This window comes from Hibiscus syriacus, unplaced genomic scaffold (genome assembly GCF_006381635.1).
Source record: "Hibiscus syriacus cultivar Baekdansim isolate YM2019G1 unplaced genomic scaffold, ASM638163v2 tig00008289_pilon, whole genome shotgun sequence".
NCBI lineage: Eukaryota > Viridiplantae > Streptophyta > Magnoliopsida > Malvales > Malvaceae > Hibiscus > Hibiscus syriacus.
Window position 1 is genome coordinate 29,972 of NW_024062162.1, and position 27,466 is coordinate 57,437.

The following is a 27,466-nucleotide window of genomic DNA, read 5'->3' on the forward strand; positions in this document are numbered from 1 at the left end:
TTAAAAAGAAACAAAAGTGATAACTTAGGTACAAAATGTAGAATTTATCCTTTTAATATTTACTTAATAAAAACAATTTAACTAGTAGTGTGTTTTAGTATATCGCTTTAATAATGTGTTACGGTATACGACATGCGTTGTAGAATTTTCTATACATTTATACTCTTTTATGATTGAATAAATATGATATATTTTGTTTTTTAAATATGTAAAAATACTCCAAATATATAAAAATATTAAGTTGTATACATATATATCATGTCAAGATATATTTAAAACGTAATCTAAGGAGAATTTATTAAGTGATTTTAATGGTAACCGAAGATATTATTTTTTAGAAGAATTAAATTCTAACAGTTGTATCTATAGGATGTATAAACTTTGGCTAAGAAAATAATCACATAATAATTACACATTCCAGAAAATAAATACATTAAAAACGACCAAATAATTACAGTGAATGAGCTAAATTCACCAACATAAAAATACAAGGATGACTCACAGAATTTAACCAAAACAAGGCCATTGAAATCTAAATTTATTTCTGTCTCTCTAAAACTAGGTGATTTTTTGATTTGCAAGTTAGTCCCTCAATCCTTGTTTGGTACATAAAAGGCATCTTTCCATATATTTACTTCTTTCTTTTTCTTTTCTTTCCAAATTCTCTCTCTGAAAACAATTGGTGGCTTTGTACCTGGTCCATTGTAAAGTGTCACCACTCATAAAAAGCAGATATATTATGTGAAAACCAGAAAAAAAATTCTGTTCAATCCATCCACTAGTTCTTGCTTCGATTTTCCTTGCTAAATGAGCTTGGCTTGGTAGGTTTTTCATGTCCTTTTCCCCCCTTTGGCTACTATATTTTTATCCTTTCCAACTAGTTTCTAACCCCCATCTAGGGTTTTCTGTATTCTTTAGCTTTTGATGATGAGGTAGTCTGGGTTTCTTTTGCTATTTTATTGTTTTTTTTAAGTATTGTTTATGCTGAGCTTAATTTGGAAAGAAAAACTGTAAAGAGATTAATCTCTTTGCTTTTTATATCACTGATTCCTTTTTTATGCAGTTTCCCATATCTGGAAACGTTTTCTCAGGTCTCAAACTTGCTACTTTCCTTGTATTTTGCTCGATCTGTGGTGAAAACTAATTTTTCCTCGTTTCTGGGGTCTCTTCCTCAGTTTGATTTCTTGTTAATAAAGTAAATCATCTTGGTGGGTTTTCATATTTTATTAGCTTTTCGATTGTATTTTTGTGTTTTGATGAAATTTTAATCTTCTTTGAACACACTTTATGGTAATATTGCTGTTTTTTTCTTTCTTTAATTGTACTTTGTTTTGATTTTGTATGAAAAGGTTTGGATAAATTGGAGGATGACGAGGCAGAAAATCCAGATCAAGAAGATCGACAACATAGCGGCGAGGCAGGTGACTTTCTCCAAGAGGAGAAGAGGGCTTTTCAAGAAATCTCTCGAGCTTTCCACTCTCTGCGACGCCGAGATTGCCCTTTTAGTGTTTTCAAACACCGGCAAGCTCTTCGAGTACTCCAGCACCAGGTAAATATGGCTCTTTTTCTTCCCTTTTCTCTCAATATTATATGGTTTTGCCTTGATTCTTGCTTTACCAGTGATTTAAACAGCGATACATCATCGGAACAGTGACAGTCATATAAGTTTCCAAAATTATTATTAAATGATTGCGATATCGGCAAGTAATAATACATTTTATGTCCGCAATAGCGATAAAATTAAATACCTTGTATCTCAGTCTGCTTTTTTGCATAGGAAACTATGCTTGCCGTTGCTTGTAGATTTTAGAGCGTGAGAGAGGAAGATATTATCGCATTGAATGAAGATCTTTAGAATCAAGAGAAGTGTGTTAATAGTATAATTCGTAATGACTGAAATGTACTGGATTCGTATATATTTGTATTAGAAAACTTTCTTCGTTCAATAATAACATAGGCAGTACTACTGTAAATTGAATCCCAAGAGATCCTTATGGAAGATGATATCTTTCACGTGAAAGTTTGATATTTTATTCTGCAGCATGAAATCCCATTGTCAATATCTTCTCAGCTCATAAAATATGGAACATAGGTAGGTAGACTTGTACAATGAAGAAGAAGGTTTAGTTTTGGAGGTCTTTCTAAAACATGGTACTCCAAAACTGTGGAGAAATAGGTGGAGTAAGAAAAGTTTCTGATTTGAAAGTGATTATGCTTTTGATTTGATAATGTAAGTCATTGATATAAGAGTTTAATACTTATTTAACCCTAAGCATAGCATCTACATAATAAAAAAAATGATTAAATTTTGCTGGAGAACGAGCATATCTTTGCTAATGTGCATATATAGTCTTAACTAAATATATTTCATCACAACCAATACCTGCAAATCAGTTGCTTTTGTATAAAAATGAGTGTTAGCATCTACATAAACTAAGCAATTACTCGGTATGAATTTCTGTGTGTTTGCTTAGGTTTATATTTATTAGTGGCATGAAACCCCATCTCTTAGGGTATAATATATAATGAGTTACAAATACTGAGAAACTGCTCTCTATCATAAGTACGAGGCAGGTGATTGAAAGGCGAAATCTGCAGTCAGAAAGGATTGACAGATTGAATTCAATTCCATCCCTTGAGCTGCAGGTTAGAACTCTGAACATCTTTTTATCATTTTCTTCTTGCTTTTTTTTTATTAAGGATATTTCAACTTATTTTTTTAAGTTTCAATCATATATATATATATATATATAAATAGGATAAGATTGAATTTCATAATCTAAAATAATTTTACTTTTATATAGATTTAAGACTATTGGACGAGTGAAAATAGATGATTGAGATTAACAAAAGAAAATGTTAAGATATTCACCGAAAGAAAAATAATGAGTTAATCTCACTCATCTATTTTCACTCATACAACGGTTTTAAATCTATAATAATTGACCCAAGAGAAGATTTTTTAACTTAATTTGAAGATGTTTATTATAATAGATTATTTTTCTTATTATTTTAAGTTTAAGTTTAAGTTTATAATATTATCTTTTATTTACATTTATGCTAAATTATTTTAATATTTATGTATAATTACTATTTTCTTTAATACACAAAATAATCAATGCAGGCATAAATGGTGTATGAAGCCAACAAAGTTAACTTTAGGCTTAAATGCACCATTATATTGTCCCTAAAGTATATAATTTATACCGAGTTTTCCCCTAAAGTGTAAATCGTTACCTCGTTTGCTCAAAATCGTTAATTCCGTTGAAAAACACATGATTGAAATACACATTTAGTCATTATATTATTCTTGAGGTTCTATATTGACCACTCAACATTTTTTTCAAAATCATGACTAAACTTAAATCTTTATTCTATTTTGGTCACCAATTCAATTTGATTTATTTTTAAACATTGTAATATATAAGAATTCATTTATACTTGAAATTTAAATAAAAGAAATATTAAATTAAAATATAATAAATAATTTAAGAAATAAAAATATAAACGGGTTATTATTCATTTATAAATATGGGTTTGGTAAAATTACTTCCGACTCCTATGACCTGCAAGAGAAATTATCTTGGAAAGAAAAAAAATACTTCTGAAATAACTTTTTTGGGGAATTAATAAGCTCATCGAGGCAACTATCGTGAAAGGATGCTGGTATACTTGCATTATAAAAATGATATAGAAACAAGTGTGCTTGAGATTATTAAAAGGAAATCATCGATGAAAGGAAAGCTGACTATTAAAAGAATCCAGAAACAGCTTATGTACATACCACAACCAGCTTATTTTTGAGTTAGGTCTAAACTTGTCATCAAGAGCAAAATGGTTGCCGAAGCGAATCCCCTGGAAAACTCCAGGATAGTGCTTCTGTAACCACTCTATTTGATAACATTCTGCCGAGACCTAATCCTAAATTTATGAGAGACCAGCTTAAGTGCAAAGGTAAAAGAATACAGGCGTTATTAAGGAAGATAGTTTGTATGCATACGTTACGACCGAAATGTTGCAGAATCTTGATTAAATGTATATATCGAGTAAAAATATATGATATAAATGAATTCTTATATATTATAAAATTTAAAAATAAATCAAATTGAATTGGGTGACCAAAATGGAATAAATACTTAAGTTTATTGATGGTTTTGAAGAAAAAGGGTTTGGTGACCAAAATATAATCACAAGAATAATAGTGACTAAATGTGTAATTTACTCCTATATTTTTAACGGAGTTAACAAAATGAGGTAACATTTTATATTTTATGGGGCAAAACGTCTTGAAAAATACTTTAAAAGTAATTATCATAAAAGTCATAATCATCTAAACTTAAAACTATTTCTAAATATTAGTTTTCTCACTTATGTCTTCAACCAATAGTGATTGAAATATTATTTTTTGGGTAAATTACCTACATAAGGGCCTAACCTATTAGGATTTCTCATATAAGGGCTTAACCTTTCAAAATAATCAAATAAGGGACTAATATTTTTAAATATACTCAAATAAGGGTATTCCTTTACCTTGATTGAAAGAGTGGTCTTATATTTTCAAACAAGGGCCTGACATATTTGAATCTGCTCAAATATTCACCAATTTGATTAAATTGATGATGTGGTATTGTTATTGTTGTTTTGTATAATAACAAATTCAACTTTTAACATTTATCCATGTTCTCACTTGGACACAAATTTTTTATCACTTATCTCTCAATCTCAATCTTCACATGATAATCAGAACAACCTCACCACTCATCAGATATCAGAACAACCTTTGTCATTATCGCTCTTCTGATGATTTTCACTTTTCACTTTTCATCAACCCTTTGTTCAGAACAACCTCACCACTCATTGATGATTTTCTCGGACTCTTATAGTAGCTTTGCTCACCACAACCTTACATCCTCCATCCATCCATTGTCATTATCGCTCTTCTACAAATCACACACCCTGCGAATACCATCTTTTCATCGTTCTCATCGATTCTCTCTCCCACATTTATTACTTTTATAACCGCCTGATGCTCACTAGTCCCACATTCCAATCGTTTATTTTAAACCTAGTTTTCGAAAATTGAGTAAAAATAATTAAAGAAGGGTGCGCCTAAGTTCAGTGGTTATAAGGCCTGAATGATGTTATAAGATGTCGGTGAGGGGTGTGTAGTCGGAGTGGAGACACCATGGTGACGATTAAGCAAACGGGTAATGATGACATTGAGGAAATATTGCTAGGGAAGATCGAATTTAGAAGAGAGATTTTGAGATTTTATATTGGACCAAATTGATAGGATTTTTAAATATTGGAGATTTATTAAATTAACTTAAATTATAACTAATTTGATCAAATGTGTAGGTTTTAAGAACTAAAACTATTATTATACCACGACACATCACTATTTCTTAATATAACATTTAAACCTAACGACAGATGACCAAAATAGAAATTAAACATGACATTAGGTATTCTTTTGAAAAAAATAGTTGGGTGACCAAAATATAAATAAATGAATAGGTGGTGACCAAATAGGTAGTTTATCCTAAATTAATTGACTAAAATAGTAAATTAAAAAGAAAAAATGTTGTAAAAAGATGTTTACTCTCTATTTGAGCATATTTGAAAATGGGAGGTCCTTAACTGATTGTTTTAAAAGGTCATACCCTTATTTGGACATATTATAAAATATTAGGTTTTATTTGACTGTTTAAAAGATTGTGCCCTTCTTTGAAAAACTCTTAAAAATTATGTGTAAGCATCTGTATTATTGTGCGTTTATACTTGTTTTCTTCTAATTCAAATTCCAACTTCACAACTTTAACTGAAAGTTTAGAAGAAAGTTTGTTACATAATATTTCCATGTTTTATATTCTTTTTTATTGTTTGTTGTTGGTTAGAAGATTGTTATTTTCTGAAATTTTGAGTTCGAACATTACATATGTTCGAGTAGTTGTGTTTGCAAAGTATATATATTTTTATCAATAATTAAAAAATATTCTGAATCAATATCATTTTATAATCACTCAGACTATTTAAAAAAATATTTTCTAAACTACTAAAAACCTGTGCAACATAAAAAATTATATTTATTGATAAAAGTTATAGTTTTGTAAGTTTTTATTTTTATATTTATTGATAAAAGATATAGTTTTGTAAGTTTTTATTTTTATTAACATAGTAATTGCTTATATGTTTTTATATCAATGAAAACTGAAACATAATATACATAGTTTAACTATTAATATTCGATCTATTAATCGATCAACCTAGATCAAGTACTAGATATGTATGATATGTAAACAACCTTCTAAATTCATTTTTTCAGTTATAGTGCCAGGATTCGAACCCTAACCGTACTTAACAGCTCTAATCTAAACATATAATATACTAACACAATAAACAAAACAAGTACACATATAACTTGTTTTAATACATTTCCTCTCCTTTCATTCCTGCAATCAAATGCATCAAAATTCTTCATTAAAAATACATACTTATGAATAACACTTAATTTTGTGTCCAAATAGCATAGATATTTTGTTGCATATGCAACACCTTATGAAAGTTGAGTGACTAAGTGTTGAGAATGATAAAAAATACATAAATATTATATTGAATTTACTTGACTCGAGTGTACAGAGATCACATTCTTATATACAGCTCATGAAACTAACCTCAGTTGGTTAACCCTAATAGACTAGCTAACCACCTAATAACAACTCTCCAGTTTAGCTAACTGCAAAGCTAGAATAAAGCCACATGTAAACTATGTATTCTAGGAATAATAGCTCCGATATTCCCTTTGCTTCTTTATGTCTTCTTCCTTTAGACAACTTGCACACACACGTGGAAGTCTTCAAAGAAAGTTTTGGACAACGGTTTGATAAACCCATAAGCAATTTGATAGGAAGTTGGAACGTAGTTCACTTGAGGTTGTTTGGAAACTACCTTTTCTCTCCCAAAGTGTATATCCATGTCTATGTTATCGCACCAAACAACGAGCTCCTCGGGTTAGGGCAAACCAAGATCAGTCAATAAGGCTTTCACTCACCTGATTTCAGCAACTGCATTGACTATACTCTTATACTCAGCTTCCATGGTAGATCTTGAGACTGATTTTTGTTTCTTTGAGCACTATGCCGCAAGGCATTTACTAACGAACACTCCATATCCAGATGTTTATCGTCGATCATCTATGTCTGATCCTTAATCTACATTTGTAAATGTTGCAATTGTCACGTCGGTCTCAAATGGTTTATGAAATGAGGTCCATAGTTAATTGTGTCTGATAGATAATAGTCTCTTCACAGCAGTGAGATGTGGCACTCGGGGTGCATGCATGAACTGAGCCACATTTCCAACACTATATGCAAGGTCAGGCCTCATATGAAAAACATACGGTAAAGAACCTATTATTCCTTGGTATTCACTAGCATAGTTAAGTAACTCACCTTCATATAGGGGTAATTTTGGTGACAAAATCATAGGCGTAGAACATGGGCAACATTCTTCATCCTAGTCTTCTCAAGCAACTCAACACAAACTTCTTTTGGCTTAGTGTGACCGACTCCTTACACCGTTTAACCTCGATCCCTAGGAAAAAACTTAGCTCGCCTAGATCTTTTAACGAGAACCTATCACCTAGCATCTTTACCACCTTATTGATCCATTGAGAAGAGTGGCCTGTTATGACAATATCGTCCACGTAGACGAGAACATACGTACACTTACTGCCTTCACCATTAACAAAGAGAGAAGAATCTGCCCGAGTGAGCTTAAACCCAATTTTAAACAAAGTGTTTCTAAGCTTAGTATGCCAGTTTCAGGGTGTTTTTCATAACCCATATAGAGCCTTCTTTAGCTTACAAACGAGTCGAGCACTATCTTAAACAAATTGCTCGAACCATGGTGGCTGTTGTATGTAAATATCCTCGCCCAAATCTCTATTGAGAAGTGCATTGTTAACGTCCACATGTTTAAGCTCCCATTTGTTTGTCACTGCCAATTCCAAAACTGTATTTAAAGAGAACTTCACTACAGGGCTGAACGTTTCAACGAAGTCATAATCGGGAACTTGTGAAAAACCTTTGGCGACCAGACGGATTTTATACATGTGCACTGTTTCCATCGGGATTACGCTTTAACTTAAACAACCATTTTGCAACCAACTGCTACTTTACCTTCAGGTAATCTCACAAGGACAATGTCTTGTTCTTTTGAAGAGCATCGAACTCAGTATGTACCGTATCCCTCAATTTAGCCGATTGCATGGCTTCATGCACACTTGTTGGCACCTCATCTTTAAAATAACTTGTGTAGGTTTTTGGCACCTCAATTTACTCTTGTTTATATTGGGTGGTGGCTTTGTGATATGACAGGATTAACATGTAGACTAACATCACTTGTAGGCTAACTATTACTAGAGTTCTTACTAGCAGGTTTTAAAAAACGGTCCGCGACCGCGATTTCGGCCGTGATATAGCGGTTTCGCCGCCGTCCAAGTTACCCGCTACGGTCGTAATAGCGCCTGCAACGGCCTCAATCACAGTAAATCCGAAATAACCGAAAACGCGACCGCGACTGCGATTTGAACCCTGCTCACTAGGTCATGCTTCAGCGGAAGTGTGAACAAAAGTACTGCGTGTTGAGAAAGTAGTGCAGAAATATATCAAGAATGGTGGTTTTCATTATTGTTGAAGATTACATAGCTCTGGTTATTTATACAACATACACGTCATAACAAACTAACTAAAGTTGTTAGTCTACTAACTAACTATGCTGAGCTGGATAACAACCGTGCTGAGTTGACACCTTCCAGAATATCCTCAACATCTTCCCTACTGCTTCAGCTCTTTAGAACGATGCTCAGCACCTCCCTGCTGGTTCAGCTCTTCAAATGACCATAATCCAGCTTCTGTCGAAATGCAGCAAAACTATCCTTTGTTAATGCTTTAGTTAATCCATCAGCCACCTGATGTTTCGTAGGTACATAATTGATCTTCAACTTCTTGCTGCTACTTTCTCCCTAACAAAATGAACATCAGTTCTAGTTTTCGAATGATACACAAGATTTTCACTCATTGCAATTGCACTTGAGTTATCACACCAAATGACTGGTGAAGCTTGCATTTGAATTCCTATGTCAGTTATTAACGCCTCAGTAGTAGACTTGGACACATCTTCTGTTTCCTTGAACTCCACATAACCAAATTGCCTCTTAGATACACACATCACCCTGATATAGAGCGCCTTTCATCTACACTACCCCCAATCAGCATCTGCAAATACTGTTAGTTGAATCGGTTCATCACTCGGAGAAAAAACCAGTCCATAGTCAACCGTCCCTTGAAGATAACGCAAGACCCGTTTTACTGCAGCAAAGTGCTATTCTCGGGGAGCATGCATAAATTGAGCCAGCTTGTTTACACTAAACTCAATATCTGGCCTTGTATGACAAGCATACAAGAGAGATCCCTCTAGACTTCGATATTCTTTTGCATCATTCAGCTGATCACCCGACTCTTTGAAGAGCTTAAGAGAAGATATCATGGGTGTTGGTGTTGAGGCAACACTTTCCATACTTGTCTTGGTTAACAGTTCCATTATTTATTTCTTCTGACTTAGAAAAGCAACACCTCCTGCATGCTTAACCTCAATACCAAGAAAATAACTAAATTCCAAGGTCTTTTAGGAAGAATTTTTTGTTCAAAAGTTCAACCACTTTTTCGACCTCATCATTTGAGCAACATGTGATGATTATATCATCAACATAAACCAAGACATACAACACTCTCCCACTTTCTCGCTTGATAAAAAGCGAACTATCAGCCTGTGTACTTTTGAATCCAATGCTAAGCACATAACTTCTCAACTTAGCAATCCAGTTTCTCGGGGCTTATCTAAGTCCATACAATGCTTTATGTAATTTGCACACTATTCGAGAGCCATCTGATGCTTTCTTCTCAAAGCCTTGAGGTTGTTGCATAAAGACATCCTCATGAAGATCTCTATTTAAAAAGGCATTATTTACATCCACTTTCCTTAGTTGCCATTTGTTTTGAACTGCAAGTGATAGTATGACATTAATGGTGGAAGACTTGACAACTGGGATGAAGGTTTCTTGAAAATCTTGCCCAGGAATTTGAGTAAAACCTTTGGCCACAAGCCTGGCCTTATACCTCTAGACAGACCCATCAACGTTCCTTTTTATTCGAAAAATCCACTTGCAACCCACTACTGATCTCCCTTCAGGTAAAGTGACTAGTGACCACATGTTATTTCGTTCCAGTGGTTCATATTCTGCATGGACTGCTTCCTTCCATTGAGGAGATTGCAATGCTTCATATATTGAACACGGTTCTTTCTCAGCTTCTGTATGAACCATGGAGTAGAGTTTTGGCTTAAAAATGCCACATTTGCTTTGGTCATTATCGAATGTCCAATGACAGAACAACCACTGACTGCACTTCATTACAACCGTGTTGCATCTCTTGTGTACAACCGTGTTGCATCTCTTATGTCTCACTTTGAGTCAGACCAACATCATTAGGCAGTTGATTTAGAGTGCTTCTCTCACTCGCATTCGAGTGTCCTATGCTTCCCCTAGCTGAGCTTGAAGAGGAACTAGAACTGTACACTTGTTGTTCCTCATTTGAGACCCCATGACAAAATCCATACACAAGGTGGCTGACCCTGTTGGTTTTCATGTAGCACACCCGGTTGCGCGCAGACCCTTTCAGCACCATCAACCACAGGTAGTTGCATGGGCGATTTTACAACATTTTGTCTATTACTTTGAACACAAGCATCTTGTTTCCTGCAAAAGGAAAAAATAGTTCATCAAAAACGACATGCCTCGATATGTAGATTCTCCCATCAGAAGCCATGCATTGGTATCCCTTGTGTTGTGAGCTATATCCAAGAAACGTGCATGGTTGTGAGCGATAGCTTAGTTTGTGACTTTGATAGGGTCGAAGATGAGGAAAACATCTATAACTGAACACTTTCAAGAATTCATACTCAGGTAGCTTATTATGTAGTACCTCAAAAGGAGATTTTCCTTGTAAAACACGTGTGGGAATTCGATTTATTAGGTGAACTGCAGTGCTTACTGCATATGACCAGAATTTAAACGGTAACGATACTTGAGCCATCAACACAAGAGCTGATTCAATGATATGGCGATGTTTCCTTTCAACCACTCCATTCTGCTCAAAAGTGTATGGGCAGGACAATCGATGATGAACACCTAGCTTTGTCAACAGAGGTGATATGGATCGATACTCACCCCCAATCTATTTGTACTTCTTTAACCACAGTATTAAACTGAGTCTTAACCATTTCATGGAACGACTAATATGTCTATAACACTTGGTCTTTTGTTTTCAACAAATACAACCAACAATATCTTGTGCAAGCATCGAAAAAAGAAACATAATAATAAAAATTATTTGAAGCAATATTGGATCAAAATAGTGCTACTTCTGAGTAACCTAACAAATTTGTGGAAGCAAGATTGGAAGTTGCTGCTACTAGGGAAGTCTGTGATATGTTGGGGATCTCTTTCAAAGGGGGAAATCATGTCTTGGAAGAGGAGATCTTGAAGATGGAGCTGAATGGGCCTATTAGGAGGTCTTTAATTGTTGTTTTCAGGATGGTCAGGTTTTGCTGATATTGATAATTATGTCACAAATCAGATTGATTTCATGGAATGTTAGGGGGCTTGAAAAAAAGAAAAAATAAGAGCAGTTGCAAGATTAGTATCAAAAGTCAAACCGGTAATTATGTTTATTTAGGAATCTAAATTGAATAAATGTCGAAAGGGTTTATTGAGGAAGTTGGGGGTTAATTGCATGAAAGGTATTAGCTTTCAGCCAGCTACTGGTTCGGCAGGGGGGTTAATATGCTTGTGGGATGAAAATTGTTTGAAGTTAGTAGGGAATTTAAACAGAATAGATTCATTGCGTTATCAGGAAAGTTTAAGTTGGTTAACTTTGAATGTGTTGTTGTTAATGTGTATGGTCCATCGGTTGAGGCTGATAAAGATGAGTTCTTTGGAGAGTTGATGAGTTTTATGCACAACCAGGATTTGCCTGTATGCCTAGGGGGGACTTCAACGCCTATCTAGGTCCCGAGGAGAAAATGGAGTGGCTCAAAATTGGCATTCGGTGGACTTATTCTCCAACTTTATCTTAAATTTAAATCTTATGGAATTACCGTTAGTCGGAGGGAGATTTACATGGTGCAATAATAGAGACGCTTCCACGTGGATTAGATTAGATCGTTTTCTGTTAAGTGGTGCTTTTTTCAGGTATTTCCAAAAGTTATTCAAAAAGTGTTGCCGAAATCTTTATCTGATCATAACCCTATAGTACTTGAGGATGATTTCAAAAATTGGGGTCCTAAACCTTTCCGGTTTTTTAATTACTTACTAGAGGAGGATGGGTTTGATGGGGTGGTAAAGAATGTTGTGTATGATTTAAAGATGCAGAATGCTCGTAGGGGTATGCTGAGTATTCTTCAAGGAACTAAGAAAGTGATTAAAAAGTGGCCTAACAGTAATAATATGGGGTTCTCTAAACAGATTTCAGATCTGGAGAATAGGATAAATGATTTGGAATTGAGGTGTTAGGGTGGGAGGATTTCTGCACAAGATTGGGGTCATTTATTGACTTGGAGGAATGAATTGTGGGGTTTGCATAGGAAGGAGGAGAGCATCTGGTTCCAAAAATCAAGACTTAAATGGATCAAGGATGGGGATAGAAATACCAAGTTTTATCATTTATGTGCTCTTAATAGGAGTAGAGTGAATGCCATTTCGTCTTTGAAAGTGGATGGGGAAGATATTACTACTCCTAATCAGATTAGATCAATTATCTCCGAGTTTTTTAAAGTCAACTACAATTCGAATTCAGCTCTGGAAGTGGATGAATGTAATCTGAATTTCAACAAATTGACAGAGGAACAAAAGGCTGGGTTAGAGGTGGACTTTTCTGAACAGGAAGTGTGGGAAGCTATCTTTTATTCGTATAGTGCTAAGGCACTTGGTCCGGATGGGTTTTCTATGGGTTTTTTTTAAAAAAAAATTGGTCCATTTTGAAGGAGCATATCATGCAATTTGTCCAAGATTTTCATAGAGGTAAAGAATGGGAAAAGGGAGTGAATCATTTTTTTATTACTCTAATCCCTAAGAAAGCGAATCCAGAGGGAATTGAAGATTTCAGGCCTATTAGTCTTGTTGGCAGCCTTTATAAGATCATTTCTAAGGTGCTATCGAAAAGGCTTGTCTCTGTTGTTAATAGCTTGGTAAGCCCTTCACAATTCGCTTTTATTCCGGGTAGACAACTGATTGATTGTGCGCTTCTGGCAAATAAAGGCATTGAATATTGGAGAAAACTAGGGAGAAAAGGAGTTGTTTTCAAAGCGGATTTTAGTAGGGCATATGATTCGGTTGAGTGGCCTATCCTATTCAGAATATTGAAGGTTATGGGTTTTGGGGAAAATGGATCTCATGGATTAAACGTTGTGTTTCTTCAGCTTCTATCTCGGTGTTAGTTAATGGCTGTCTTACTGACGAATTCCATATTAGTAAAGGGTTGAGACAAGGGTGCAGTCTTTCACCACTCCTGTTCAATCTAGTGGGGGAAATGTTACATCTTATGATGATTAAAGCTGCTGATTTAGGTCTTTTTCAAGGGTTCAGCATTGGTAGGGTTGGTAACTCATTTCATTTGACTCATTTACAGTTCGCAAATGATTTAATCCTTTTCTGCAGAGATTCTCCAATGCAGATTTTAAATATTAGAAGAGTATTGAGGATTTTCGGGGTCATGTCTGGGTTACATTTAAATTTGTCTAAGAGTTTTTTATTTGGAGTTAATATGGATGTTGACCTGGTTAAAGAATGGGCTACGAAAGCGAGCTGTGGAGTGGGGTCCTTTTCTATGTCTTATCTTGGTCTACCGATTGCCACTAGGAAGAATTCAGAGAGTATATGGGATCCTGTTTTCCAGAATTTTAATAAAAGACTAGCAGGTTGGAAAGCAAAATCATTGTTGTTGGCGGGTAGACTTGTTCTAGTTAAATCTGTGCTTTCATCCTTGCCGATCTTTTTTTTATCTATTTTCAAGATTCCTCTCAAAGTGACTAAGAAGTTGAATTCTTGATGGCTAACTTCCTTTGGGGTGAAGACCTTGATAAGAACGAATTCATTGGGTGAGTTAGAAGTTGGTTTGTCAACCTATTGAAGAGGGTGGCTTGGGAATCCTTGATTTAAGGGTGATAAATAGAGTCCTACTTGGGAAATGGATTTGGAAATTTGCAAATGAAAAAAGAAGCTTGCGGAAGGAGTTGATCTGCTGCAAAAACAATGTTGATGTCCTGTCCCTTTCTATTTCAGATGCGGCTTCTCCTTTTGATTCTTGGATTTGGAAAGGCATCCTAAGTAACTTTTCGAAGAATGATCAGATCGGTGACTGTTTGAGAGATAATTCAAAGATCCAAGTGGGAAATGGTCAGTCGATTGCTTTCTGGACTGATGTTTGGATCACTAGTCTGCCTTTAAATCATCAATTTCCCAGAATTTTTGCTTTGTTTACAAATAAATGGGGGAAGGTCTCTGAGTTTGGTGGGTATGTAGATAATGTTTGGGTTTGGAACATCCAGCTTAGAAGGAATTTGTGTGATTGGGAATTGGACCAGTGGATCGATCTAATGTTGTTGATTGACAAGACTAAACTGTCATGTTCTGTTGATGATTTCCTGGGGTGGTCGGGTAAGGGGGATGGCATGTTCTCGGACAAAGCTTGTAGACTGTCGTTATATGATAGTTCTGAAGAGAGTTTTGAGTGGAAGAAGTGGGTTTGGGATGGTTTGGCTTCGCCTAGAGTTCAAACCTTCTTATGGCAGATTTGCCATCAGAAAATAGCAGTTATAGTGGAATTAAAGAAAAGAGGGATCCCTCTAACGGAAGTACTGTGTCCATTATGTAATTCCCAGGATGAAACTATAGCTCACATGTTCTTAACGTGTTCTGTTGCTTCGGGATTGTGGTGTAAATTTCTAAGGTTATGGGATATTTCTACTGCTCTGCATCAAGATACTTCCTCTATTCTCTGCTCATGGTCTAATCTTAGGCATAATTCTATCATTTGGAGGTTTATTCCGACTGTTATTTTCTGGTCAATCTGGAAGGCAAGAAATCTGGTTGTTTTTGAAAATGGAAAATGTGACAGTTCAGTTCTGAATTTTATCACTAGATTTAGATTGGCGAAATGGTTCTTAGCTAAACATCCTTCGGTTCGGATTCAGACAGACCTTTTAGTAGGGGATCCTACGAGGGCAGATTCTTTTCTCATTACTTCTGGTCCTAAGAAGGTTATTGGTTGGTCTCCTCCTCCATCGGATATGTTTAAACTCAATGTTGATGGAGCAGTGACTGGCGATGGGATGCAAGGGGGTATTGGTGGTGTCTTGAGAGACTCTTTCAGCGGCTCTTTAGCTTCCTTCTCTTCTGCAGTAGGGCCTGGTTTGCCTATTTTGACTGAACTGAAAGCTATTAAGGAAGGATTGGTTTTTTCTATTCTTCAAATTAGGCTAAGAAGGGAAGACTTATTATTGAGAGCGACTGCAAATGTGCAGTGGATTGGATTTTAAAGCTGCAAACTGCCCCTTCATTTTTCAGTGATCTGGTGGAGGATATTGAAGCTCTTATTATTGCTAAGGGGGTCGTTCTTAGATGGATTCCTAGGAGCTGTAATTTGGAGGCTGACAGGTTAGCTAAACAGGGGATCGGTTAAGTGTAACAGGCTTCTTGTAATGTTTTGTGCTTTTTCGATGGGTTTGTTGTGGTTGATCCTTTGTAATAGTATTGCTAGTTTGGGAATTAGGACTCACCCTCTGATCTAGGGTACTGCTGTGTTGATTTTGAGTAGGTTTCTGTTATAGTTTTGGTTTGCTTTGGGTTTCGAGCGCTTTATGTTGTTTATGGTTTGATGGGGGTGTGGTCTGGTTGTTTCTTATATATTTTATGTTGTTGAATAAAATCCTAATGCGCTCTTTTCCTCCTTTCAATGATTAAGGAGCTTTCTCCAAGCTCCATTAATTACGAAGGGAGTTTTTAACGAGGCCTTCAATTCTTATCAAAAAAAAATTATTTGAAGCAATGTGAGAGGATCCCCATAAATCTAAAAAAACAAGCTGGAATGGATTTGTATACACTGTAAAAGATTCATTGAAAGGAATCTTATGACTTTTTCCCATCTTACAAGCAACACAAACACCATTATCAACTGCACTTGCATCAGTGGGAAACTCAAGGCCAACATTCTTACAAGCCTTTACAAGAGAAGCATGTGCATGATGCCCAAGTCTCATGTGCCACAAGGCATAGGCATTTTCCATATCATTATGCATTTTATGAGCTACATTTATTTCTAAACATCCACCTGCATTGATATGTTGATCTCCTACTGTAGCATCAAATTGATATAAACCTCCACTCTTTCGCCCTTGCAACAACATCGCACCAATAGCTTTATCTTTAACCAGATAACTCTTCGCATGAAACTCAAAGTAGTATCATTGTCTCTAACAAACTTTGAGATAGAAAGAAGGTTTTTAGTTACAGAAATGACATGAAGATTATGAAGAAACAAAGTTCGATTCTTAGTACTAAGCATAACAGTTCCAGCCTTGCATATGTCTAAAGAATGGCCATTGCCCACGACCAGCTTACCTGGACCAGAATATTCGAGCCATCAACCACCTTAGAAGCTTCAGGTGTGACATGATGCGTAGCTCCCGAGTCTACTATCCACCTATCTGAGGTTGACGAGGGCACATGAGCCTAAGCCCGAGTATTGTTGCACGAGAGACAACCATTCGCCACCTCGCATGAATTAATGTGTACAGTAGTAAACTCATCGTTGTACTCATCTTTGCATGCTAATACTCCTGGAAAACTCTAATCAAACCGATGTCAGCATCTATCCACTGAATGGCCAGTTTTACCACATAGCTGGCATTGAAGTCTAGAGCGTCCACGACCATGAGCACCTGATCTAGCTCCAGTCCTTCCATTCGAACAATAAGGCCGATTGTACTGACTAGCACGCCTAGAATCTTGATTACCATTATGCATGTGAACAACATTTGCACTCATTGTCGCTTGATTTTGAATCTGAAAACTCTTGAGTTGCGCCTCAGCATCAACCAGCACAGATTTTACCCCATCAAGCGAGAAGGCTTCTTACTCGCCGTGATAACCTCCATAAACGGTTGATACTCAAATGGTAAACCATTCAATATGGTTACTATTTACTCAAGATCTGAGATTGCACTTCCACACGCAGCCAACGCATCGCGTACTTCTTTGATTTGAGTAAGGTATGACCTCATACTCTCGTCACCTTTCTTAATCGATCGTAGCTTACAATGAAGGCTCATTACAGTCATTGTTGATCGATTGGCAAAGAACTTGAGAACAGTTGACCATACATCCGCAACAGTTATTGCACCAACAAATTGTGGAAGTATATGATCACTAATTGTGGCCAATAACCATGAAGCTAAAGCATTGTCCTGTGCAACAAAGATTTCATAATCTTCATTGACTTCAAAATCGCCATCACAAGACTGAATCTGAGCTGGTGGAGGGTTAAGTTCTCCAGTGAGTAATCGTTCCAAGCAATGACTACTCACTGTTAAGAGAACTTGCTGTTTCCACAGCAGAAAGTTCATTTCATCAAGGACAATGTTGATTTTCTTGTTTGTGAATAGATGATTGCTTCTCGAGGAGTCTCCAAGGACTAGACTATGCTCAACATCCTCAGCTTCCATGACCGAAAGAGAAAAATCACGAGAAGCATCCAAACCAGCAGCTATCAGAGAAGCAACGGAAAGATGATGTCTCCAAGACCAATGGCGAAAGATACCATGTTGAGAAAGCAGTGCAGAAATATATCAAGAATGATGGTTTTCATTATTGTTGAAGATTACATTGCTCTGGTTATTTATACAACATACGCGTCATAACAAACTAACTAAAGTTGTTAGTCTACTAACTAACTAAAGTTGTTAGTCTACTAACTAACTATGCTGAGCTGGATAACAACCGTGCTAAGCTGGCACCTTCCAGAATATGCTCAACACTCGAGACACTGCATCAACCTCAACAAGCACACTTTCAGTCGTGCCAGGTGTACTTTCTGGAGTGATAGGAGCTGAACCAGAAAAGACAGGACTTGCTGCTTCATTTTCTAATTGGTGCACGTAAGAAAAGCTCAAATTGTTTTGTAGAGAGAAATCGCAGTGGGCTGGTTGTTTGGTTGGTAGTAGATGGTTATCTTGATCATCAAATTTAAAGTCCGGTGGTAGTTGTGTTGTTTTTTGTCTTATAGTTGAATCTGGTTGAAATTTACTTATTCGAGATTGCCTCGTACCTTGGCAGATTGGTCCTGGGTTGGCAGGTTGATGTTGGGATAGCAAGGCGATGCGAGAGATGGAAGCCGTTTGGCTTGTGGGTGGGCATGAGTTTTGTATAAAACAACATTGGATCTGTACAAGGAGGCAAGTGGGTGGGCATGGCATCATTTTAGTGGAGATCGAGTCTTGTTTGGTCTTAATTTGGATCGATATTCTATTATAGTGTCCTTGGATTTTGTGGCCTGGATGTTGGAATTAGATGCTTTGTCAATTCATCGGTAAGATTAAATTATCACTTGTGGAGAGAAAATGTAATGGGATGGCTGCTTGGTCGGCGAAATATGGATATAGAGCGAATCAATCTTTAAGGCTTGGGGGTAATAGGTCTCGTTGAAGTTCTATTTAACTTTGTGTCATATTGAGTTGTTTTTGTTGGTGCTGTAAGTTTGTCAGATTAGTGCTAGTGTAGTCTCGTTATATTGACAATAGCTTTCTTGTGCGGTTATAAGTCTATTTTCTCTAGTTGTAAGTATTCTTTTCCCCCACTTAAGATTATAGAAGTCTGTAATGAGGCTTTCAGTCTAAGTAAATTTTATTTTATAATAAATTTTTCTCTTACTGAGAAAAAAAAAGAAAAAGAGATTCATTATTACCGATAATAAGTTTACCTTGTCCTCGAAACTCTATTGAACTTGAGATATTAGCGGCATCAGGTGTGACATGGTGGGTAGCTCCGGAGTCGATTACCCAATGATCAACACCGGTTGTCACGTCATTGGATTATAACCGACTGCTAGATCGTTTTTGGAACAACACTTACAACTCGAAGTATTATTGTCCGAGGTGGAATATTGAGCACTTACAAACCCAGAATGATCCTTGTATTCTTCTCGACTATTATAGGAAAAACACGAGAAATCCTCATCATAACGGTGCCAACACCGATTAACCAAATGACCTATTTTTTCCGCAAAGCTGACACTGCACTTGGTCTCGACCATGACCCCTACCAGCACTTCTAGCATCAAAAGCATTCGAAGAATGAGCTGCTTTATGATCATTTCTCCCATGCGAAGTATTTGAATGCCCATTAGCCTTCTGAACAAAATTGGCACTCATCGGTACGGAATCCAACTGCTCATCAAACCCTTCCAGTTGCGTTTCAACATTTATAAGCATAAAATAGATGCTTTCCGACGAGAGAGTTTCTTTCAACGTAGTGATAACTGCAATGAAGGATTGATATTCTCTTGGGTAACCCTTTCAAAATGCTTACAGCGTGTTCAACATGTGGAATCGTGTTTCCACGGGATGAGAGAGTGACACACCTCTTTCACACGAGAAAGATAAACGCGCATGCTATCCATACCCTTCTTCAACGACTGAAACTTATAATGCAAGCTCATCACCACAGATTCTCAAAAAATTGAAGAATTGTTTTCCATACAGCCATTGCAGTTTCGGCTCCAATAAACTGGGGAAGAAGTTGAGGGCTAGTCGTGGACAACAACCATGCCAGGGCACTGTCTTGTGTGATAAAATCCTCATAAACATCGTTCGGCTATTCTTCACCGTTCTCACCACTGACCATCGGAGGAGGAGCTTGAATTGCACCAGTTAAGAGTCATTCAAGACGGTGACTGCGGATCGTGAGAAAAACCTGCTGCTTCCCCAACAGGAAATTCATTTCGTTTAAAACAACGTTAACCTTCTTGTTGAGAAGTCTTTCACACTACTGAACGAGCTATCCATCGGAGCCCCGAACAACGAGAACCCCCAAAAAGAATTAAGCAACGGAAATAAAAGAAGAAACCCCAAGACCAGAAGCGAAAGATACCATGTTGAGAATGATAGAAAATATAGAAAGATTATATTGAATTTACTTGTGTACAAAGATTAATGCTTATATACAGCTCACGAAACTAACCTCAGTCTCTTAACCCTGACAGACTAACTAACCACCTACTAACAACTCTCCAATCTAGCTAACTGCATAGCTAGAATAAAGCCACATGTAAACTAGTTATTCTAGGAATAACAGCTCCAATACTAAGAATTTAAGACCTTGAAAAATGCAACTTCACATTCCAATTCAAAGTTGGTGTCCCTTGCAAATGCTTGATATGCATAAAACCACATTCTCTAATCTCCATTTCCAGGGAAGATGAAAACCATTTCATTCTAAGAATCTGATCTTTTTTTGCTTCTTCTTGTTTAAGCTTCAAAGCAGCACATGTGCCATGTTGAGCAAGGAAATAGCAGAAAAGACCAGTGAACTGAGGTAAACCTGAATGTTATTGCTGTTTCTGTTGTTGCAATGTATAAGCTTATGCCATGCATGTGATGTTGTGCTCATCCTTTCATTAATAGACGGCTGAGAGGAGAGGAGCTCCATGGGTTAGATTTAGAAGAATTAAAAGAGCTAGAGAAATTACTTGAAGGAGGCCTTAACCGAGTCTCGCAAACAAAGGTTTCAACTCACCCTCTCTTTCTCAGTAAGCTAGGTTTTTATGTGAAGTTTTTGATTGTGATTTAAATGGTGATTACTTTTTTATGTTTCAGGATGAAAGGTTTTTCAAAGAAATCAACACCCTCAAAATGAAGGTAATAAAATAGCTACCTTGCAATAGTTGTTGATACTCTATATAAATATAAAAGTAAATACTATATTAGGAATAATGTAAAAAAATTGTCTTAATTGTTTCACTAAATAGTCAATTTGGCTCATAATGTTTTATTTTAAGTAAAAGAATTCCATAACATTTGATAAAATAATCATTTTAATCCTTATTTTTTTAGAGTATTTTAACCCATAAAATTTCATTTTAGGAAAAATGATCTTACTTTAGAGCATCAACAGTTTGTTGACTAACAACTTCTATCTATTGAGTGACCTTTTTACCTAAAAATGAAATATTAGAATCAAAATACTTCAAAATAAAATGTCAAAATCACTATTTAAACAAACATTAACGAATTATATATATATACACACTTTTTTTATTCCCATTATTCTCTCTCTCTTTCTTCGTCAAATGATAAATTACTTGTTCTCTTGTTGAATGTGAAGGGAGCAGAACTGATAGAAGAAAACCATCAATTGAAACAGAAAGTGAGTGTATATCATGTGGAAGAAAAAAAAACTTGTCTTAGTTTCTTGCTGCTTTCATTTCATTTGATGGAAAAAGTTGATTTTTGGTAGATGGAGAATTCATCTCATGTGAAGGCCCAACATCAGAGACCACCGACCATGCATGGAGAACCTTTAGCTCTGACTTCTCTCTCAGATTGGGGTAAAACTCAATTTAACAGCATTCATAATCAGGGATTTAAATTTCAATTACTTGCGTTGCTCACGATTGTGGATATAATAGATGTTGTGGTCACTCTGATATCACGGTCATCTAATAACGGTTTTGGTCAATATCGTTACCGCTATAATACAAATCGTAATTTAAATTTTTGTTCCTAATTACATGAAAAACCCTTTTTGGTGTAGTGATTTCTGCCATAGCTTTGTCCGAGTTCATGTTGGAATGCTTGTTTATTGCAGGTTACCTTACCCTAACTGAGTGTCGAAAGGTTAGAGACGATGATGCCAAAAAGTGTTCGTCATCATCATCGTCTCCTTGCATCATCTTGTTATTGACTTCTGTATGTATTATAATATTTATAAACAATTTATGGCCAGTAATACAGCTTGTTCCTGAGTAATATATAACTGTATGAATTCCATTATAGTACATTTGGGTTTTACATGCCTATTCAAGTGTATAAATGATCATGCGATCAGCCATTTTGTGATCTTAGTAAAATACATGTATAGCAAAAAAGTCGGATGCTTGTAATTTAACAAAATGTCTAATATAATGCAAGAGTTATTCTACGTATAACTATAATGCATACAATTAACACTGTTCAAAATGTAAAATCAGCCAAATACTAAATTTTCTTGGACTAAATATTGGCATATGCACTCTTTACCGGTATTAACCATAAGTACTATAATAATGTATGAAAGGATAATTTAAATATTATATTAGATATTTCATAATATGTATATATATAGTATTTAACAATGTATAAATATCTCATTAAATAAAATTTCAAATTATAAATATCAAAGATATTATCCCTAAGGGTGTGTTTAGTTCACGGAATGTAAGATTACCAGTGGGAATAAAAGATTACCATGGAATAGGATTACTGGAAATGTTGTATTTTGTGTTTGGTTAGTTTAGTAGGAATGTAAGATTATTGTGTTTGGTTAAAGGAATAAAAGATTATTGGAATGCATATTTGATCAAATTGTTCTTATTATATATTTGTTTTTTAAAAAGGTTAGAAAATATTTACATATTTTCTTTAAAAATTTAAATTCATAAAATTTATATAATTTTTTTTACAAAATTGAAAAATATAAAAAGGTTTAATGAAAAGGTAAAATTTTGTTTTAACTCACTTCATATAAAATTTTAATTATAGATTTTTTTATAAATTTAAAATAATTTAAAGATAAATTTGTAATTTAACATTTGTAGAATTTTTATTATTCAATGACAAAATAATGATATTTTTTAAAAGAAATTTTTTTAAGGGCATTTTAGTCTAAAACGTCGGTAATACAACAATACCTAAAGAAAGGGAAGTAGTGACATTCCCGGTAATATATCTTAAAAAATCCACTATTAATACTATAAGATTACTGGAAATAACATTTCGGCCAACCAAAACATTCCCCCTTCGTTTACAATTAATTTGTAGGAGCATGACGGCGAAGTTGTTGACTTGTACGTTGGCTTCCACTGCTAAAAGGAATGTTTGTGAATACTTTAAGGGTAAAGTATAGTAATGGTCACTGAACATTTCTGAAGCTTACATTTAGGTCCCTCAACTTTTAAAACTTGCAATACAGTCCCCCAACATTTATTCCGTTTGCAATATGGTCCCCCAACTTAAACCACCGTTAGAAATTAGGGTAAATTATATAAAAGGTTATTGAACTTTTTAGACACTTGAATTTAGATCCCCCAATTTTTAAAACTTGCAAAACAGTCCTCAATTTCATTCTAAACCCCAATTTCCAATGTAATTCAATTTCATTCTAAACCCTAAATTCCAAAATAATTCAATTCAATTCAATTATGTCAGATTTATTATTATTTAATTTCATCTTATTTCATGTGATACGTATTTTTATATAAATATAATAGTATAATTCTTATCTGTTGAAGAAATTTTTTAATTAAAAAAAGTAGTTAGGATATAGAAGAGGTTGAAAATAATTCGAATTTTAAATTTATAAAATGTTATTTTGATGTATAAATAAAAGTGTAAACTACTAGGTTGACAACTTAACTATCTAGCCATTTTTACTTTTGTCATCGATTTTTTAAATTTATCAATCATACAACATAATTATTTAACTGTTTCAACTAAGCCACTAGTCGTTACCAATTGATACAAATGATGAAGTGGCAGTTAAAAGGAATTGACATTATTATACATTCAGTCTTTATATAATCAATTTGGTCCTAAATTAAATAGAATTTAATAAATTAATCATTTAATTAGGATCTGACATGTGTTAGCACATGATCATGACACGTGTCATTGGTGACACATGTCACCGCCTAATTATTTATATATGCTATCAATTTGGTCCTAAATTAAATAAAATTTAATAAATTAATCATTTAACCAGGATCTGACATGTGTTAACACATGATCATGATATATGTTATTGGTGACACATGTCACCACCTAATTAGAAGAAAATTAAGTTACAAAGAAGTAAAATTTGGGTCTTGGGCAAACTCAAACCTGAGTCACGCAAATGAAAGATACAGGGTGGAGCCACTAAGCTAACACCATCGTTTGTGTTAAGAGATATACAATAATACATATACTAATAGTATGACCAATGCCAGGAAAAAAAGAATATAATGGAAAATGGAAATAATGAGATTTGAACTTCGGCAAAAAATTTGAAAGCAATAAATGATGGGAAAATATTATATTTGTTTACAATAAAAAAATATTATATTTGATAAATTGTTTGATAGATTTAATATATATTTTAAATATTAGTTGATACAATATTTTAAAAGAATAAATTTAAGATTTATATATTTTTAAACTAAATTTAATAATTATATTTTTCATATTTATAATTCATGATTATATATATAATCTTAAGTTGAGTATTTCTAATATAATTAATAATTTTAATTTCTTATTAAAATAAAATATTCAAAAAATATAAATGATTCATACATTAATATATGAATATATTTTTTATTTATACATCTAAATATAAATATACATTTATATAAATATATTTTTATTCGTATATTGAAATATTTTGATTAAAATATAAACATATTTTAAATACTAGTTTATACAAGAAAAATAAAATATATCAAAAATATAAATGATTCATACATTTAAATATAAATTGAATCATTTATATTTTCTATACATCTATATTTAATAAGAAAATAAAATTATTGGGGGACTTTTTTGCAAGTTTTAAAAGTTGGAGACCTAAATTCAAGTGCCTAAAAAGTTCAATGACCGTTTATATAATTTACCCTAATTTTCTAACAGTGATTTAAGTTGGGGACCATATTGCAAACGGAATAAATGTTGGGGGACTGTATTGCAAGTTTTAAAAGTTGGGGGACCTAAATACAAGCTTCAGAAATGTTAAGTGACCATTACTATACTTTACCCATACTTTAATTAAGTTTGTTTGAACCCAAAAGCCCAAACGAAAACCTGATTGATTTCTGCTGTCGACTCCATTTTGAGGGTGTAGTTTTGACCCGAGTCTTCCTTCTTTCAACTTGATCCCTTTTCTTGTCGGCGAAAGGCCGTGGAAATTAACCGCTAATATATTTCCTTTCTCTTTCCCTCCATTTTCAGTCATTTAAATAGCTGCTATGGAGCTTGACGACTTCTCTTGTTATTTGGTGTTCGCTAATGTCTGGTGATTTTTGTTCGAGGTAAGTGACAGTTTTCGACTGATGATTTCTCGATTTCTATGTATGTATATATATCTAGAGTTTCACGAGAATTCTTTTATTTTTTTAATATTTTGGAGCCTAGGGTTAGGATAACTCTTGGAATTTATATATTATGATAGAAAAGGAGTCCCGCCCACCCGGGCATAAATTTCTATATCAGTATACTCTTAATTCAAAGTTGGCTTGAAGCTGGATTAGGATGGTCAATTATTTCCTGTTGTAAATTTCGGAAATGGAAAAAGAAGAAGAAAGGGTTTGGGGCATTCAGAGAATTGAACTTGGGACGTCTTGTATACGACGTGAGAATCATACAACTAGATTACATGTTTTATTATTGATGTTTAATAGAATTCGTTTTTAGTTCTCTTTTTTCTTCAAGACCCTGTGAATTTGGATTTCTCTCTGCTATCTTGTGTGCGAGTTGAACGCGGATAGAATTATACCACTAGATGAAATGCCCAGTGTTTGATGTTTAACATCAATTCTTTTGGATCATTAGTTTCTTCCAGGAAAATAGAGAAAGAAGAGGTTTTGAATTGATTTCAAACTGGATATTCGGCTTTCTCATTCACTACTAGTTTGTCTTTCCATGAACATTTTGGTCAACAAGTATTTAAGCCTGCTTCTCATATGTAGGTTCATTTCATGCAAATTGATCCCTTTTCTTTTGGCAGGGATGACCAATATCTAATATCGAAGGGCTTTGGTATGTATATTAGGTTACTCACTATTAAAAATATTGCATATTATTTTATTTATTTTTGCATCTCTTTTTGAAAAATCTTGTCAGTAAACAATTAATACTTTGTTCTAATGGTTAGAAGATAGTGGAAAAAAACAGCAGTTGGGCGTTCTGAATATTGAATCGATACCTTTCAAACCCACAGTTAGAATCATACCACAAGACTAAATACTCATTTGTTGCCTATAATTTGTTGTTATTCCATTTACTGCTAGTAGTTTTTGAGAAATGGTGCTTGCCTTTATTTATTGATGAAATATTTGACTCTCTGATCAGAGCCAGATTGCTTGTGATCTTTTTTGCTATTGGGATTAACAATTATGCAAGAATACTAAAGTCATCTATTTTCACAAGAATGCTTACTACTTTAGCTGTAAAGTCATTTTTTTAAATTATGTTGACCTGGTCACCTGAGTTTGAATCCTAATTTAACCTTTGGTTGAAGGCATGTGGTGCAAAAGGAGAAAGCTAATGGAGGAGGCCCATGGCATGGTTATTGGTAAAAATGACATATGTACTTCTTTCTAGAGAAAGAAAAAGGCATATTGCTTTTCTATTGGCCTTTCCTCTCGCATTTTTGGGGGTGAACTGGTTATTGTCAATTAACTGGTTTATTCCTATATTTTCATAGGGTTATGTAGCATTCCTTTCTCTACTGACTGTTATTCCAGGTATGAGACTAGCTTTCCCACATGCAAAGATAATTCATACAGTCTAATCTATTTGTTTTCCATTTATTTCTCAGTGCTTGTTAGAAAGTGTGTCAATCAGTTCTATACTCTGCTCTTAGAGTTGACTTCAATACAGATTCTTCTAATAAAATGTTTTAGGATACAGTATAGGAAACCAAATGAAAAAAAAAAAAGAGTTATTGTGGCATTTATAATCCATTTATATATCTAAGGACTTGCTAGAAAATGGATCAATCAGCTCTAATAAATGACATATGGTGCAAAAGGAGAAAGCTAATGGAGGAGGCCTATGCCATGGTTATTGGTCAAAATGACATATGTACTTATTACAAGAGGAACATAAAGGCATATTGCTTTTCTATTGGCCTTTCCTCTCGTTTTTTTTTGGGCTGAACTGGTTATTGTCAATTAACCGGTTTATTCCTTTATTTTCATAGGGTTATGTAGCATTCCTTTCTCTACGGACTGTTATTCCAGGTATGAGATTAGCTTTCCCACATGCAAAAATAATCCATACAGCCTAATCTATTTGTTTTCCATTTATTTCTCAGTACTTTTTATAAAATGGGTCAATCAGTTCT

At 34.6% G+C, this 27,466-nt stretch overlaps 1 protein-coding gene and 1 pseudogene across 1 annotated transcript; both read left to right on the plus strand.

Annotated features, from left to right (window-relative positions):
• The first annotated feature begins 608 nt into the window (after nucleotides 1-608).
• LOC120202213 lies at nucleotides 609-22,010 on the plus strand (annotated as a pseudogene).
• A 3,151-nt stretch (nucleotides 22,011-25,161) lies between these two features.
• On the plus strand, nucleotides 25,162-27,096 carry LOC120202215. The gene is made up of 5 exons (XM_039202673.1): nucleotides 25,162-25,237; nucleotides 25,351-25,430; nucleotides 26,126-26,157; nucleotides 26,639-26,692; nucleotides 26,825-27,096. Exons 2-5 carry the CDS (start codon nucleotides 25,408-25,410, stop codon nucleotides 27,094-27,096), a joined length of 381 nt encoding a protein of 126 aa, XP_039058604.1. The 5' UTR covers nucleotides 25,162-25,237; nucleotides 25,351-25,407.
• Nucleotides 27,097-27,466: the final 370 nt, after the last annotated feature.

Bases quoted from the DNA above. Each gene is read 5' to 3' on its own strand.
- LOC120202215 (XM_039202673.1), top strand. From the start codon at position 25,408: ATGTCTGGTGATTTTTGTTCGAG. The intron at 25,431-26,125 runs GTAAGTGACAGT...TTCTTTTGGCAG, and splicing joins TCTGGTGATTTTTGTTCGAG to GGATGACCAATATCTAATAT. The intron at 26,158-26,638 runs GTATGTATATTA...CTTTGGTTGAAG, and splicing joins TCTAATATCGAAGGGCTTTG to GCATGTGGTGCAAAAGGAGA.